Source organism: Thamnophis elegans, chromosome 4 (genome assembly GCF_009769535.1).
Source record: "Thamnophis elegans isolate rThaEle1 chromosome 4, rThaEle1.pri, whole genome shotgun sequence".
In the NCBI taxonomy this organism is placed as follows: Eukaryota; Metazoa; Chordata; class Lepidosauria; order Squamata; family Colubridae; genus Thamnophis; species Thamnophis elegans.
In genome coordinates this window covers 43,466,369-43,479,908 of record NC_045544.1, presented here as the reverse complement: position 1 = coordinate 43,479,908, position 13,540 = coordinate 43,466,369, and the positions used below count along the sequence as shown (strand labels likewise).

At 40.1% G+C, this 13,540-nt stretch overlaps 1 protein-coding gene and 3 non-coding genes across 4 annotated transcripts; all 4 read right to left on the bottom strand.

Moving 5' to 3' along the window:
* Nucleotides 1–6,541: 6,541 nt before the first annotated feature.
* Nucleotides 6,542–13,364, bottom strand: LOC116508336 (40S ribosomal protein S12). Its single transcript, XM_032216908.1, has 6 exons — nt 13,303–13,364; nt 13,068–13,112; nt 10,849–10,965; nt 8,649–8,751; nt 8,288–8,389; nt 6,542–6,633 (listed from the first exon to the last, which is right to left on the bottom strand). Exons 2-6 carry the CDS (start codon nt 13,079–13,081, stop codon nt 6,571–6,573), a joined length of 399 nt encoding a protein of 132 aa, XP_032072799.1. The 5' UTR covers nt 13,082–13,112; nt 13,303–13,364; the 3' UTR covers nt 6,542–6,570.
* On the bottom strand, nt 6,814–6,940 carry LOC116508568. Its single transcript, XR_004255383.1, has one exon. It is a non-coding gene; the product is annotated as a small nucleolar RNA SNORA33 (small nucleolar RNA).
* Nucleotides 8,460–8,549, bottom strand: LOC116508572. The gene has a single exon (XR_004255386.1). It is a non-coding gene; the product is annotated as a small nucleolar RNA SNORD100 (small nucleolar RNA).
* Nucleotides 9,229–9,300, bottom strand: LOC116508553. The gene has a single exon (XR_004255369.1). It is a non-coding gene; the product is annotated as a small nucleolar RNA SNORD101 (small nucleolar RNA).
* Nucleotides 13,365–13,540: the final 176 nt, after the last annotated feature.

Genomic DNA, 13,540 nt, shown 5'->3' with positions numbered 1-13,540 from the left:
ATCTCCCCCCCAAATCTTCCTTTCTCAAGTGCCTTGGTGATTTCTTTTTATGGCATCTATTATAGAAGTATGTAAATAAAACAGAATGCATTAAAAAGGCTGACTGGACATTTACTGGAAAAAGTAGTTCCCCAAGCAATGCTATTTCTGTTCATGGTATACAAAAATTGTAAAATAGAGTGACATCTGAAAAGTCTACAAAGTCCCCTTGTGTATAGTTTTATCATGCAACCTATTAGACTTGGTTGTATCTAACATCCCTATCCTCTCAACAACACAAACCTATGTGCTTTAGGCACATCATATCTCATATCGTTTCTGTATTGCATTCCAAGCATACCTGGAAGTATGTCTGATAACACAACAGGAAGCTATGGAACCGAAGGAAGTCCTCAAAATAGTTCAACATCCTGTTTAGACAGGAGTAGTTATTTTATCCAATAGAGAGTGTGTAAAAAGGTAAAGGTTCCCCTTGCACATGTGCTAGTCATTCCTGACTCTAGGGGGCAGTGCTCATCTCCGTTTCAAAGCTGAAGAGCCAGTGTTGTCTGAAGACGTCTCTGTGGTCATGTGGCCAGCATGACTAAACGCTGAAGGCACACGGAACAGTTACCTTCCCAGCAAAGATGGTTCCTATTTTTCTACTTGCATTTTTACATGCTTTTGAATTTACGAGATCTCACTCCATTATGCAGCACTGTGGATTTGAACCGCCAAACTGCCAACCTTTCTGATCGACAAGCTCAGTATCTTAGCCACTGAGCCACTGTCCCCCTTTGCAGAAAGTGTGTAGCCTTTATTTAAATTAAAACTATCGGTTCCACAAACAGCTCAAAATAACAAAATTGTATTGATTTTTCTTAAATCCAATTTATATGGCCGCCCATAGCATTGAAGGTGATCCTGGGCAGTCCAATTAAAAAAAAATCCAACAAAAAAGTGCATATACAAAAACAGTCATATATAAGGTGACCAGACGTCCCACATCTGGCGGGACAGGCACGCCTTTCAATAATTTTTCCCGCGTCCCGGGCCGTTCTAAAAAAAACCCTCTTTATTTTGGCGCTCGCAGCTCGCTCGCTCCCCTGCCCATCAGCTGCTAGCTCGCTCGCTCATTCCGTTCTATCTATCTACACTAAAAATCTAAGCCAGCCCAGCCTGCCACTCACTGATTGGCCTGGACTCCAGCCAATCAGTGAGCTGGCTGGGATGGAAAACTTTAAGCATGCGGCGTGCCTGTGCTTAAAGTTTTCCACCAGCCAGCTCACTGATTGGCTGGAGTCCGCTTATTTCGTCTTTTGCTTGCTGCAGCTTAACTGGTGAGTAACTGTTTCCTTGTGTCTCCCAGGTCACGCCCATCCCCTCTCAAAAGGATTCGGCTCGGCCACCGCTTCCTCCTCTTCTTCCTCCACCTCCTCCTCCTCCCCGTCCATGGTGGCAGTCACAGGATGGGGCAGCGGCGAGAGAGAGCGAGAGAGAGAGGGTTCCATCCCACGAGGAGACACCCACCAAGCTGCGGGTCCCCCCGCCGCTGCCGCCACCGCCTTCTTTCCCTCCGCCTCTTCCAGAGCCCGAGCCCGCCGTTGCGAGTCCGCGAGGTGTGATCGCTCCAGGGTGTTGCTCCTCGCGCAGAGAACTTCCACTCTCACAGGACGGAACCCTCTCCCTCTCTCTCTCTCTCTCTCTCTCTCGCCGCCACCCCATCCTGTGACTGCCACCATGGACGGGGAGGAGGAGGAGGTGGAGGAAGAAGAAGAGGAGTAAGCGGTGGCCGAGCTGAATCCTTTTGAGAGGGGACAGGCGCGATTAGCAACGGCGGAGGCCGTGCCGACGCTTCCCAGGTCGCGCCCGTCCCCTCTCAAAAGGATTTGGCTTGGCCACTGCTTCCTCTTCTTCTTCCCTGTCTGCGGTTCCGATTGCAGTTGCAAGGAGTGGGAAGGAGAGGAAGGAAGGAGGGAGGGGGGAAGGAAAAGAAGAAGGGAGGAGGGAGAAGATGGAAGGAGAAAAGATGGAAGGAATGAGAAAGAATGGAAGGAGAAGGAGGAAGATGGAAGAAGAAAGGAAGAAAAAGAAGGGAGGGAGAAAAGAGGGAAGGTCCGCAGCAAAGATGCCACCGCCACCCCCACCGGCTTTTCCCGCCCGGACACCCGCCACTCAGGAGCTGTCTGAAAACCTTCCTGCCCACCACTGGCTGCACCGCAGCTGACTCGCCCCGGGTGGGTTGGAAGGCTTTGGGCGTCCGGGCGGGAAGACTTCAGGATGACTGAGAATCCCCCGTGTTATTCCAGATAGGATAGAATATTGCCTTTTCCACTTTCTCCACTCCCCCCAATGGCGGTTAAGAATTGGCAAAAATTTGGGGCGTGTGTCTGCAGGAGAAAGAAAAGAAAGGAAAGGAAAGAAAGGAAAAAAAAAAGAAAAAAGAAAAGGTCTTTTTCTCTCCCACGGTTGTTTCTGTGGGACCGCTTGGAGGCGTTTTCCCCACGGCCCGCGCGCGCGCTCCTTTAAAGTTGCGGGGAGAAAGCAAGAGGTGAACCCCACTTCTCTCCAATGTGTCTGAAGCACGTAGGGGAATCGCTGCCCCGCTCAGTTTTCAACTTTGGGGGAGTGACCGAGTGAAGGAGGGGAGGAGAGGGGAGAAAAAGGGGTTTGTTGTAGAGTTGATAAAGCTTTAAGAGTTTGGCGGCAAGAGGATTCTGAATGGATCCTGACTGATCGGGACTCGAAACAGCTCTGTTACGTCCTGCTTTTTGTGGGGGGAAAAGAGAGAGAAAGAGGGAGAGGAAAAAAGTTTTGGGAATGGCCGTAGCCTTCCTCATCTGGATCCTGGAGCGAAGCACGGAAAACAACACAAAAAGTGTTGGGTTGGTTTTTTTTTGGATACTCTGATTTTCATCTCTCTCGTTACTGTTTTCAATTCAATTCTTTTTTTCCCCCGTCTTTTTTTTTTAACTGAACGCCTCTACCTCCACTGCTCCTTCGCCGCCTGCCCCGAGGAGTTTTGGAGGGGAGGGGAGGAAGAGGGTTTGAGGCGCAGGGATGGAGGTGGTCGCTGGGGTGGGTGGGTGGGTGGATCGGCTGGCCATGACGGCGTAATCCCCCGCTTTCCAAGCTCGCAAAGAGCACGGATCTCTCCAACTCTTTCTTGCTCTAAGTATTTGTGTTTGTGTGTGTGTGTATGTGTGTGTGAGAGAGAGACTATCACTGTGTTGTAGCTTATGATTCTTGATGAATGTATTGTATTTTTTTTTTATGTACACTGAAGACAAATTCCTTGTGTGTCCAATCACACTTGGCTAATAAACTATTCTACTCTTCTCTACTCTACTCATTTCTATTTCAATTCTAATAAGGAGTTTAGCTTCTCTCTCTTGCAAATGTAAGCTAGCATAATGCAAGCTAGCTTTAGCTTTCAAACAGTTCATTTAGTGACCAAAGTTACAACGGCATTGAAAAAAGTGACTGATTACCATTTTTCACACTTAGCGACCGTTGAAGCATCCTCATGGTCACGTGATCAAAATTTTGACGTTTGGCAACAGATTCATATTTATGATGCTTTCAGTGTCCTGGGGTCATATAATTGCCTTGTGTGACCTTTTGACAAAATATAAATTTTTTAATCAAGCCCCCCCCCCCCCCATATCAATGGTGTCCCTCTTTACCAATCTGAAAATCTGGTCACCTTAGTCGTATAACTACATGAAGTCACTGTTAAAAGTTAAAATATTATAACAATCACAAAATAGATGCAATCTGTATTATAGATTCCCTAGTCCTGGTGACACATAACCACGTCTTGAGGGACTTACTGAACATCAATAGGGGTGGAACCAGCCTAACCCAGGGAGGGGGGCAGCAGGAGAATGTCCCACAAAGTAAGTGCCACAGCTAAGAAGGTCCACCTCCCCCAAATTTAAGTCCCTGGCAAATGGTAACTACCTTCTCTATCAGATCTAAAGGGACAATCTGATATAATTGGCAGGTTTTGCTCATGCATGTATTTCATGGTCAGATAGAATGTTTTGCAACTGTAATCAACAACTTATTGAAGCATATTCATTTTAAGAATATTACTAATGATTCAACATTATTGTATTGCTGTAGGGAAGTCTAAAGAAAAAGCATTGAACTGTTTTACACTGTATGGTTTAGGTTTCTCTTGCAACCACATGTATCAACCACTATGCTGGTTAGTTTTAATCCAACATTTCCTTGGTACTCTGGAACAATGTAAAATTTTAACAGCAGAGGGGGAACGAAGCCAAAAAAATCGATGTCACTGATGTCAAGCCCCATACGACGATTAATGATTAGAAATTTCACTAAGTTTTAATGCAAATATTAGGTAAGCTAAAGAATCCTGGAAAACGTTAATACACACCTCCACCACCCCTTTTATTAGTTTCTGAAGGTAGATTCTCTATGGTTTCAATTCTAAACTTTTTCCAGCTCAGACTATAATGCCGCTCATGAAGTTACTAATCTTTCTTATCTGTTATGTCTGAAGTGCCTCTAATTTCTTTTTCAAATTCTTCACAATCTAGCCCATTTAATTCCTACAAATCAATTTTAAAGACTCATAAATTTAGCCCGGAGGTAATAGTATGCTAGTGTAGTAACATGCTATTGCAATATCTCATTGCCAGAATCAGCCCATTTTCAAGGCAACCATAAAACCACAATACAGAGGGAACTCTATTTTCTTCAGTATCAAGCAATCTTTTGTCAACTTGCCAGCTATTCTGCTGAACAAGTTCTTGTTCACTTCGCTAAATTGTAAACATGCTTAGTGAATTAACAATTTTTTTCAACCTGTTTAAAATTGAAGAATACATTGTAAGAGTTTAAAAACATATTGTAAAAGCTTGAATCAAACAAGTGACTGTTATGTCCTGCATCAAGCTTAATCTTAAAACAACTTGGTCAAATAGGATACGTCAGTGAACCAACCCTTAGGTAAGTCCAAAGAGAACAGTCCAGAGCTGCTATTGAATTATACTATTTCCTGTGATGGTTTGAAGTTTATAGTCCTTTCTCCTTATAGTTCAGAAAGTTGTGGAGGTTATGAATCTCCGTAATTGTTTCCTGATTTATTACCAATTAAAAAAAATCTAATTGCACCATCACACCACCATGTAGTTTCTGAACAATTTAAATGTTTCAAAATAAAATGCAAGTTCTTATGGTTAATGCAAATATTGCTATTAATCAACAGCTTGTAATTTTTAAGGCTGTGGAAAGGATTGCCCGGGAAATTCACAAAACTAGGATTTGTCTGTCTATAATGTAAGTCTAGATAAATTTAATATTAAATTTATAAATATTGTGCATGCATGAGAATGGGGAATCCCTGAAGCAACTATCCTAAATAGAATAGGGGAAATGGCGGTGTTTCATTCACAATACATTTTGAATGTTTTGAGTAGCTCCAATTTCGTGTTATCCTTCTTTATGTAATCATTTGTTATGGCACATATCACAAACTTGGTTTTATACAAACGACCCATTTCATTTTAGTTTCCCAACTGAATACTATTTACCTCTTCAAAATTCTTGGACATCACCCTTATTTCATTTACAAATTAATGAATACTATGAATTTCCATTCATAGTATTTCAGATATTGAGTGCCTACTCTCTAGGGCTAAAAATGTTTTTCAAACCTAGTTTCTGTACAAAAATCTCTTTAATCAAAAGGATTCTTTTTATGGAATGGAATCTTCTATACAGAATTCATGCCAAGAAATATAGGAATGATGTAAAAACACAAACATAAACCCTAGTTCTATAGTTCATTGTGGTTTGCACCACTCCCAAATTTGTAATTTTAAATAAAATATTAACAAAATATGGAGTTCAAATTCAAGTTACTCCAATTCAGCACAAAAATTGCTACTTTGGCTGAGCAATTGAGAATCACTCATCAGTGATTATCATGGGACTTCTCTGTAGCTCAGTCAATTTGAAATATTCTTAACTATTGTATTCAATTGTGACCCCTGGAAAATTTAGTTTGCTTAACCATAGCAGGCTACAACTGTTTTGTAAAAATAAAACTTCAGGTCAGCTCAGCATGTAAACAGCTCTTCAGGAATAAAGCGCCTGGGGTCACCCAGAGCGAATTGGGCAGCCATATTCATTTTCTGAAATCTGAATTTGCTTGTGGGAAGCCAACAGGAAGGTTACAAATGGTGATCATGTGACAGTACCATTCTGCAACCCAGTTGCCAAGAGCTTGGAGCACAAATCATGTGACCACGACACTGCAATGGTCAGAAGTTCAAGGACCTGCCTTCTAAACATTATTAGTTCATGCTGTTGCAGCTTCAGTCACTACAAGTGGTTAGTAAGCAAGGTCTACCTGTTATTTCAAAAAACTTTTGATTTGTAAGGCAATTGTAGATCACCATGTGACTATATCGTTGTATCACTGATTCAATTTTATACTTTATTGTACATATGTTTTTTCTTCATTGTTCATCGCTCATAAACTTATATAAATAATTGAAACTCATCATAAACCAGCAAAATACAAATATACTGTCAGCTCAAATGTATTTTATTTGTTCATTTCTTGCATTTGAAGTATTCTTCGATGACATCTTTGGCCTGAGATTCTTTGCCATAGTCCTACAACAAAACAGTATATTAGTATTCCAGTAAATTATTGATTTAAACAATTACATAGTGACCATAGTAGTAAGTATTTAGTGATCTATTATAATTGCAGAATCAAGAAAAAAGGCAATTTAGGTTAGCAGTTGTTAATCATATCCTTTAGGGTAAAAGAAAAATCCTTCTATAAGATATCAATGTGGCCGTTACTGGGACCTCAATGACTACAAAGTCTTCAAGGCTCGTGCTCTGGCATTATTATTGCCAGCAATGATCTTCTGCAGAACATTTGTAAGTTAAGCAGATTTTGTCTTACTGGCAGCTCCTTGGTATACTAAACAACTGTGGTAATTTAGAAGAATGCAAAGGCAATAGAACATTAGAAAACATTATTTATCTGCCACACTTGTTGTCTTGTTATACAGACTAACATCTCCCAAAAAGCGCTTTTCCACTTTTTTCTACTACCGTATATACTCGAGTATAGGCCGACCCGAATATAAGCCGAGGCACCTAATTTTACCACAAAAAACTGGAAAAGTTATTGACTCGAGTATAAGCCTAGGGTGGGAAATGCAGCAGCTACCGGTAAATTTCAAAAATAAAAATAGATACCAATAATGTTTTTGAATATTTATTTCAAAGAAAAACAGTAAACTAGCGGTGTATTCAATGAAATACTTCACTCACCTCATGATGCTGATGTCCCGCTGTGATGATGATGTCCCGTGTAGCCGCGGGAGCGATGTCCCGCCTCCTATGACACACGGCACAGTGATTCCTATCATTGGATCACTGTACCAGAGGAGGTGGGACATCGCTATGTGGCTGCTTGCCATAACAAGGAGGAGGTGGGACATCGTTGCAGAGCGGCAGGAGGGGAGGAAGGGGAATCGTAAGACAGCCCTGCATTACATTAGAACGTGAGGAGGGGGGATGGTGCGGTGCGCGCTGCGCGGCAAACTGACACAGAGGGAGGGGAAACTCACAGGGGCACTGGGCCATTCACGAGTGTCACCCAGCGGCATGGCCCCGCCCCTTTTTCTCCTCCATTTCGGGCAAATTTTTCACTGACTCGAGTATAAGCCGAGGCGGCTTTTTTCAGCCCAAAAAGTGGGCTGAAAAACTAGGCTTATACTCGAGTATATACAGTATTTATGAGCAACAAAGCAACTTCTATATGGCAGAAATAAAAGTAGTTTTCAACTTATGACAATTGAGTTAGGAATTAGTTTTAGGAACTAGCACTCATTAATTTGACTGTGCCTGATTTTACACTTTTGGGTCACGACCGTTAAAATGAACTTATTCAGTGGGTGCTTTTTTGTCATAAACTGGCAAAAAATACCCAATTACAGTCCTATGACGGTCCTATTAAGGCTGTTTGACTGCTACAAAAGCTTTAAATGTGAGCTGTCACATGCCCAAAATTCAATCACATGACTGATGGGTTATAATTGGTTGCCAGAACTCTGGAACTGAGTCCTAAATAGCTTTGAGAAGGTCCATATCTTTGAACAGTCACTAAATGACCAGTCATTAAGAACTACCTGTACTTTAAATGTAGTACTCAAAAGGATATGTAGTACTTGCAGTTTTAAGGAGCCTGTACAATTATACAATTGAATAAACACAAATAATCTAAAATAAAAAGAACATGTTATCTTACTTTAACAACCACACAACTGCAGCCCACAACTTTACGAGGTTTTCCTTCTCTGTCGATCTTGCAGAGGCCTACCCACTCACCAAGCTTCTTGTTATCATCAACCTATCAAGAGAGATTTGCATTTTGTTAGAAGTGCTAACAATACAGTGTAATAAAGACAGAATCAACAGCAGCTGTACACTCAGATCAAAAGGGTAACAATTTGTGGTTGTTTTCCTCACAATTCTCAGTAGAGGGAGCCAAGTTATCATCACCGTACAGCATTACTAACTTGTTTTAACCAAGAAATCCCAAACAGTTGCATAATTTTACTATAAACTACTTGTCGCACATTACCAATTCTAAGTAAAAGACCTGTTACCTTTATCAGATTGATTTGATGTTCAGCACAAAGAGCTTCAACCAGCTTCACATACATAGGTTCATCACAATTGGATGCAAGAACGCAAAGATGGGCTTGACGTCTAAAATGGAAAAATTATCAAATAAAATTGGTAAAATAACCTGTTTCCTTAACATAGCTGTTTGGATCAAATTATTTGTAAGGTGTAAAATATGAAGTCTGAGGGGATTACAACCACAAAGTCCAAGTCATAATTTTCAATCATTTCCTAATTGTGTTACAGAAATAGATTTTGGGAAGGTGGTATAGAAAGATGAAAAAGAGCTAAAATGTTTCTGTGAAGTTTTATGTTTAATTCACAGAGAAATTTGTAATACTAAGTAACTGACTAAATGTAATATGTTTATGAAAATATCTTAATCAATGATAAAACCAGTTATCATTCACCAATTCCATTTTAAGTCATTTTTTAACAAAATCCATTTGTTTACCACAGAAGTGGGTAAATCTAGCATAACCACTTAGTCATTCAAAGAATGACCTTTAGGTTTATGCTGTTTCTAGCTTGTTTACTCACCAAATAAACTCTTATATACAGGTTTGTCAGACTATCATTGTCACTCATAAAGAGTGAAGGGGTATCCGACTTTCATGAAGTCATCATTCAAACACTGTAGTTCTTATCTTTGAATCTAATATACAATTTGCTGCTCACCTGGCCACTTTCTAAAATTAGTTAGTATGACAGTACATCCATCTTTGCCCTCTGGCTGAAATCTGAAATGCATCCCACTATTAAACTATACCAGCTCAGCCTACCGGCTATTTTCCCATCTTCCCAACTACATTTAATTAATTTATCTGATGGCCAGTTTTATCTTTCTATCATCACTTCCATGTAGCCATCCAATGAACCTACTTTACCTCATCACATACTACTGGCTCTCCTTTCCCCTTTATCCCTCTCTGGATCAAGTCATATGCCGTCTCTGTCCAGAGACCAACCATATGCTCTAGTTTAGTGCACATATAAAGCATGTGTGCTTTAATCCATACGAAGACTACTCAAAGTGACCAATTTATACATATAATGGCCTGCAGATCCTTAAAATATAGTTACATGGTCCCAGAAAAATGCATTTCATGTTAGGGAAGATGTTGATGGGGTGTTATTATTGCAACTTGTTACTGAACACAGTATTTTTCGGAGGAGTAAGTAGAAAGCCTGGAAGATATAGCTTCTCTACATTACACACCCTCTTCAAGCACCAAACTGGGGTCAAACAATTAGACGTTTTTAGGATCTGGTATGTACAGAAGAATACAGGTAGTCCGACTTACAACAGTTCACTTAGTTACCATTCATTTACAATGGGATTGAAAAAAGTGACATGACCATTCCCCACACGTATGACCATTGCAGCATCCCCATGATCATGTGATCACAATTTAGATGTTTGGAATCTGATTCATACTTATGATGCTTGCAGTGTTCTGGGGTCATGTGACCACCTTCTGTGACCGGCTGACAAGCAAAATTAATGTGGAAGTGAGATTCACTTAACAGCCATGTTACTAACTTAACATCATTGATTCATTTAACTGCAGCAAGAAATGTTATAAATTGGGACAAAACTCACTTAACAAATTTTTCACTTGGCAGAAATGTTGGGCTCAATTGTGGTCATAAGCTGAGAACTATCTGTACTGCTGAAGGAAGCAGTAACAGCAGCATGTTTTGTTCCCCTTTCCAATATAACTGCCAAAGATCTCTAAATTTCATTCTGGGGCATCTTTCAGGATATTTTGAAAGAAATGAAATGAAATGAAAACACAGCAAAGAAAAGGAAGGTAAGACCTTCACCAATTTGTCCCATACCAGGAACGCAAGACTGAACCCAACTGAAACTGAATTAAGCTTGGAATTGATGTATCATAACATACTTTACACTAATCACTAACAACACATTTGGGTCAATCATGTCAGCATTTACCTTGCAGTGTAAGGAAGGAAATTTGCAATTTAAGTCCCACATTTAATTTCACCGCACACTGATAACAGAACTATTGGCACAATAGACTTTAACATTTAGAATATGTATGTCTTTAAATATCTTAGGATTCTTCCAAAAGTAGTATCCAAACATGAATCTCACACAAAATCAAAGCAATAGGCTGTACAATCCCACCTTCATTTGGAGACAGCCTAATCACTTACTTGTCCAAGGCTTTGGCAGCTTCACGAATTCCACGAGCTAATCCATCATGGATAAGTGCTGTTTTGAGCACTTCTTGAAGGGCGGTGTTGACATCCATTATGCCTCCAGCAGTTATGCTATGTAACAAAATATAAAAATAAGCAAGCTAACACATGTAACTTGGAAATTCCTTAAAATTTTGATTGCAATTCTAATGATAACCTGAAGCACAAGGATGCAAAAGGTCTAAACAATGAAAAGGATGTACAAGTTCAAAACAGATATGAATTATGAGTACAGAGGAAAATTAAGAGTCCTTTAACAAGTTAGAAATTAGAGGAAAAATAATTTCATACTTTAGAGAAACATTAATGATTTAGACAAGCATCTGGACACAAAACACAGGTCTATGCCACTTCTAGTCATCAGAACACAAAACTAATCCTGTAAAATATGCATTCCAACAAGCAGGTAGCTAGTGAATATATGTTAAAAAAACCCCATCATCTGACATAGAGGGTGCTGAAGTAAAAGGCACAAAAGTTAAAAAAAAAAATCTATTCTGTCCTTTTATTTTTGAGAGCCAGTTTGGTGCACCTGCTAAGGTACAAGCCTAGAAACAGAAGACTGTTGCAGTTCTGCCTTGGTCATGAACAACCAGCTAGGTGACTTGGCCCACAACAACTGTACTTAGCCCATCTCACCTCATAGGTTGTTGTGGGGAAAATAGAGCATTGGTATGTTCATCACTCTGAACTGTATATGTTAAAAAAGGGTAGGATAAAACTCTAAAAAACCCAAACAGACTGGCATTTCAAAGCAAAGTAGAAGAAACTGATTATAATTACTTGAAACTGTGCTATTTTTTCCTCAATGCTGCTCTGAGTTTGGATGCAGTTACTGAAAATCTTTCCTAGTGTTTATTTCACCTTAATGATACAGAACCCCTCCTGCCCAACTCTACAGAAAAGTAATGAAAACCTTTCCATCAATGCTTCAAGATTTTAGATGTTCAAGGGAGAATTCAAATAACGCACCACATCTCTGTCCCATGGATAAAAACCATCTGAAGCCACTGTATTATTTTATTTTGCTCACTAGCGATAAAATCTCACATCCAGTTTTTAACCTCACAGCAAATAAAATTAATTCTGCCACAATTAATAATAGTTACAGGAACATTGCATAGATAGATCACATAAATATATTCTAAATATATTTACATGATAAATTTATAAACATGTTTGTACCATCTAGATAAATATAAATGTAGAGATAACCTTTATTATAACCTTTATAATAAAAATAACTTCATTATCACTCTCTCCTGTGAACACACGGGCACATATAACATGAAATGCCTGAATATTTATTTATTTATTTATTTATTGGAACTTGTCAAACAAAAACGAGAATAAAAGAATAAAAATACAATGACAGGGAGAATAGGCATGTTAGGAGTTTAGCAAATTCCATAAGTGCACTAACTCCTATTTAGCAAAATAGGAGTTGTAGTGACCAAAGTATGAAGTCAATTTGTGACTGAAACGGTGAAACTTTGTAGCTGAGATAACTGGATCAGGCAGGGGACTCCAGACTTTGACAACTCAATTACAGAAATCATATTTTTTACAATCAAGTTGGTGTGCATAGTCTGACTCCTGAATGCAAAATCACATAACTTAGTAGTATAATGGACTTGCATGGCCACGTAACATCACACTGGTATAATGGGAGTGGGTGTTTGTTAATACGATTATTGGGTTAGGGATATTTTTGTCTTCACTGTGAGTTGTATTGTGGTGGTGGGGGTGCACTTTCGAGTTCTGTAATCGCAGAATATGTATATGTGTATATATGTGTATGTACGTGTATATGTGTGTGTGTATATATATATATATATATATATATATATATATATATATATATATATATATATATACACACACACATACATACATATATACATATACATATACATACATACATACACACACACACATACATATACATATTCTGCGATTACAGAACTCGCCGGCGAGCAAAAATCAGAAAAAGAGAATATTATTTTAAGAACTCTTGGGGGGAAGCACTAGGCCCCACCACGTGGAGCAAAGCAATCAAGGAAGCGGATATTATCCAGCGCTCTGTGCATATGCCTAGGACAAGGAAGCACGCGCCGGCCCTCCAGTGGCCTCGTGGACACCGTTCTAAGCATCTCCGCCTCGCGCACACTTACCCTTCCTCGGTCATGGCTGGTGGTAAATGCTCCCTCCCGGAGTTCCTGAGAACAAGACAAAAATCCCCGTTAAACCTTCGGAACCACGCACTCCCCTGTGGCTTCTCCTCCCGCCTTTTCCTCCTCGGCTCTCTCCCCGCTCCCCCCCGCCCCGAAGAGGGAAAAGAAACGAATAATCTTTAAAAAACTAAACTAAACTAAACTATACTACAGGCCTAGCAAGGCGCGCGCTCACCTTACAAATTCCACGAGTCGCCGATGAAAAGGAAGAGGTGGAGCCTCCGAGCTCCTATTTAAACCCCCGCAAAGACCCAAGCCCCGCTTCTGAAAATAGGTGTCTGGTTCTATTGCCTGTTTTGTGGCACACGACCGGGCAAGGGTTGAAGGGGTGGGAACTTGTAGGAATTTCAAAGGTTACACAGAACTACTAGACGCCATCCTACATCGAAGTGGAAGGTCGCCTATTCGGGCAG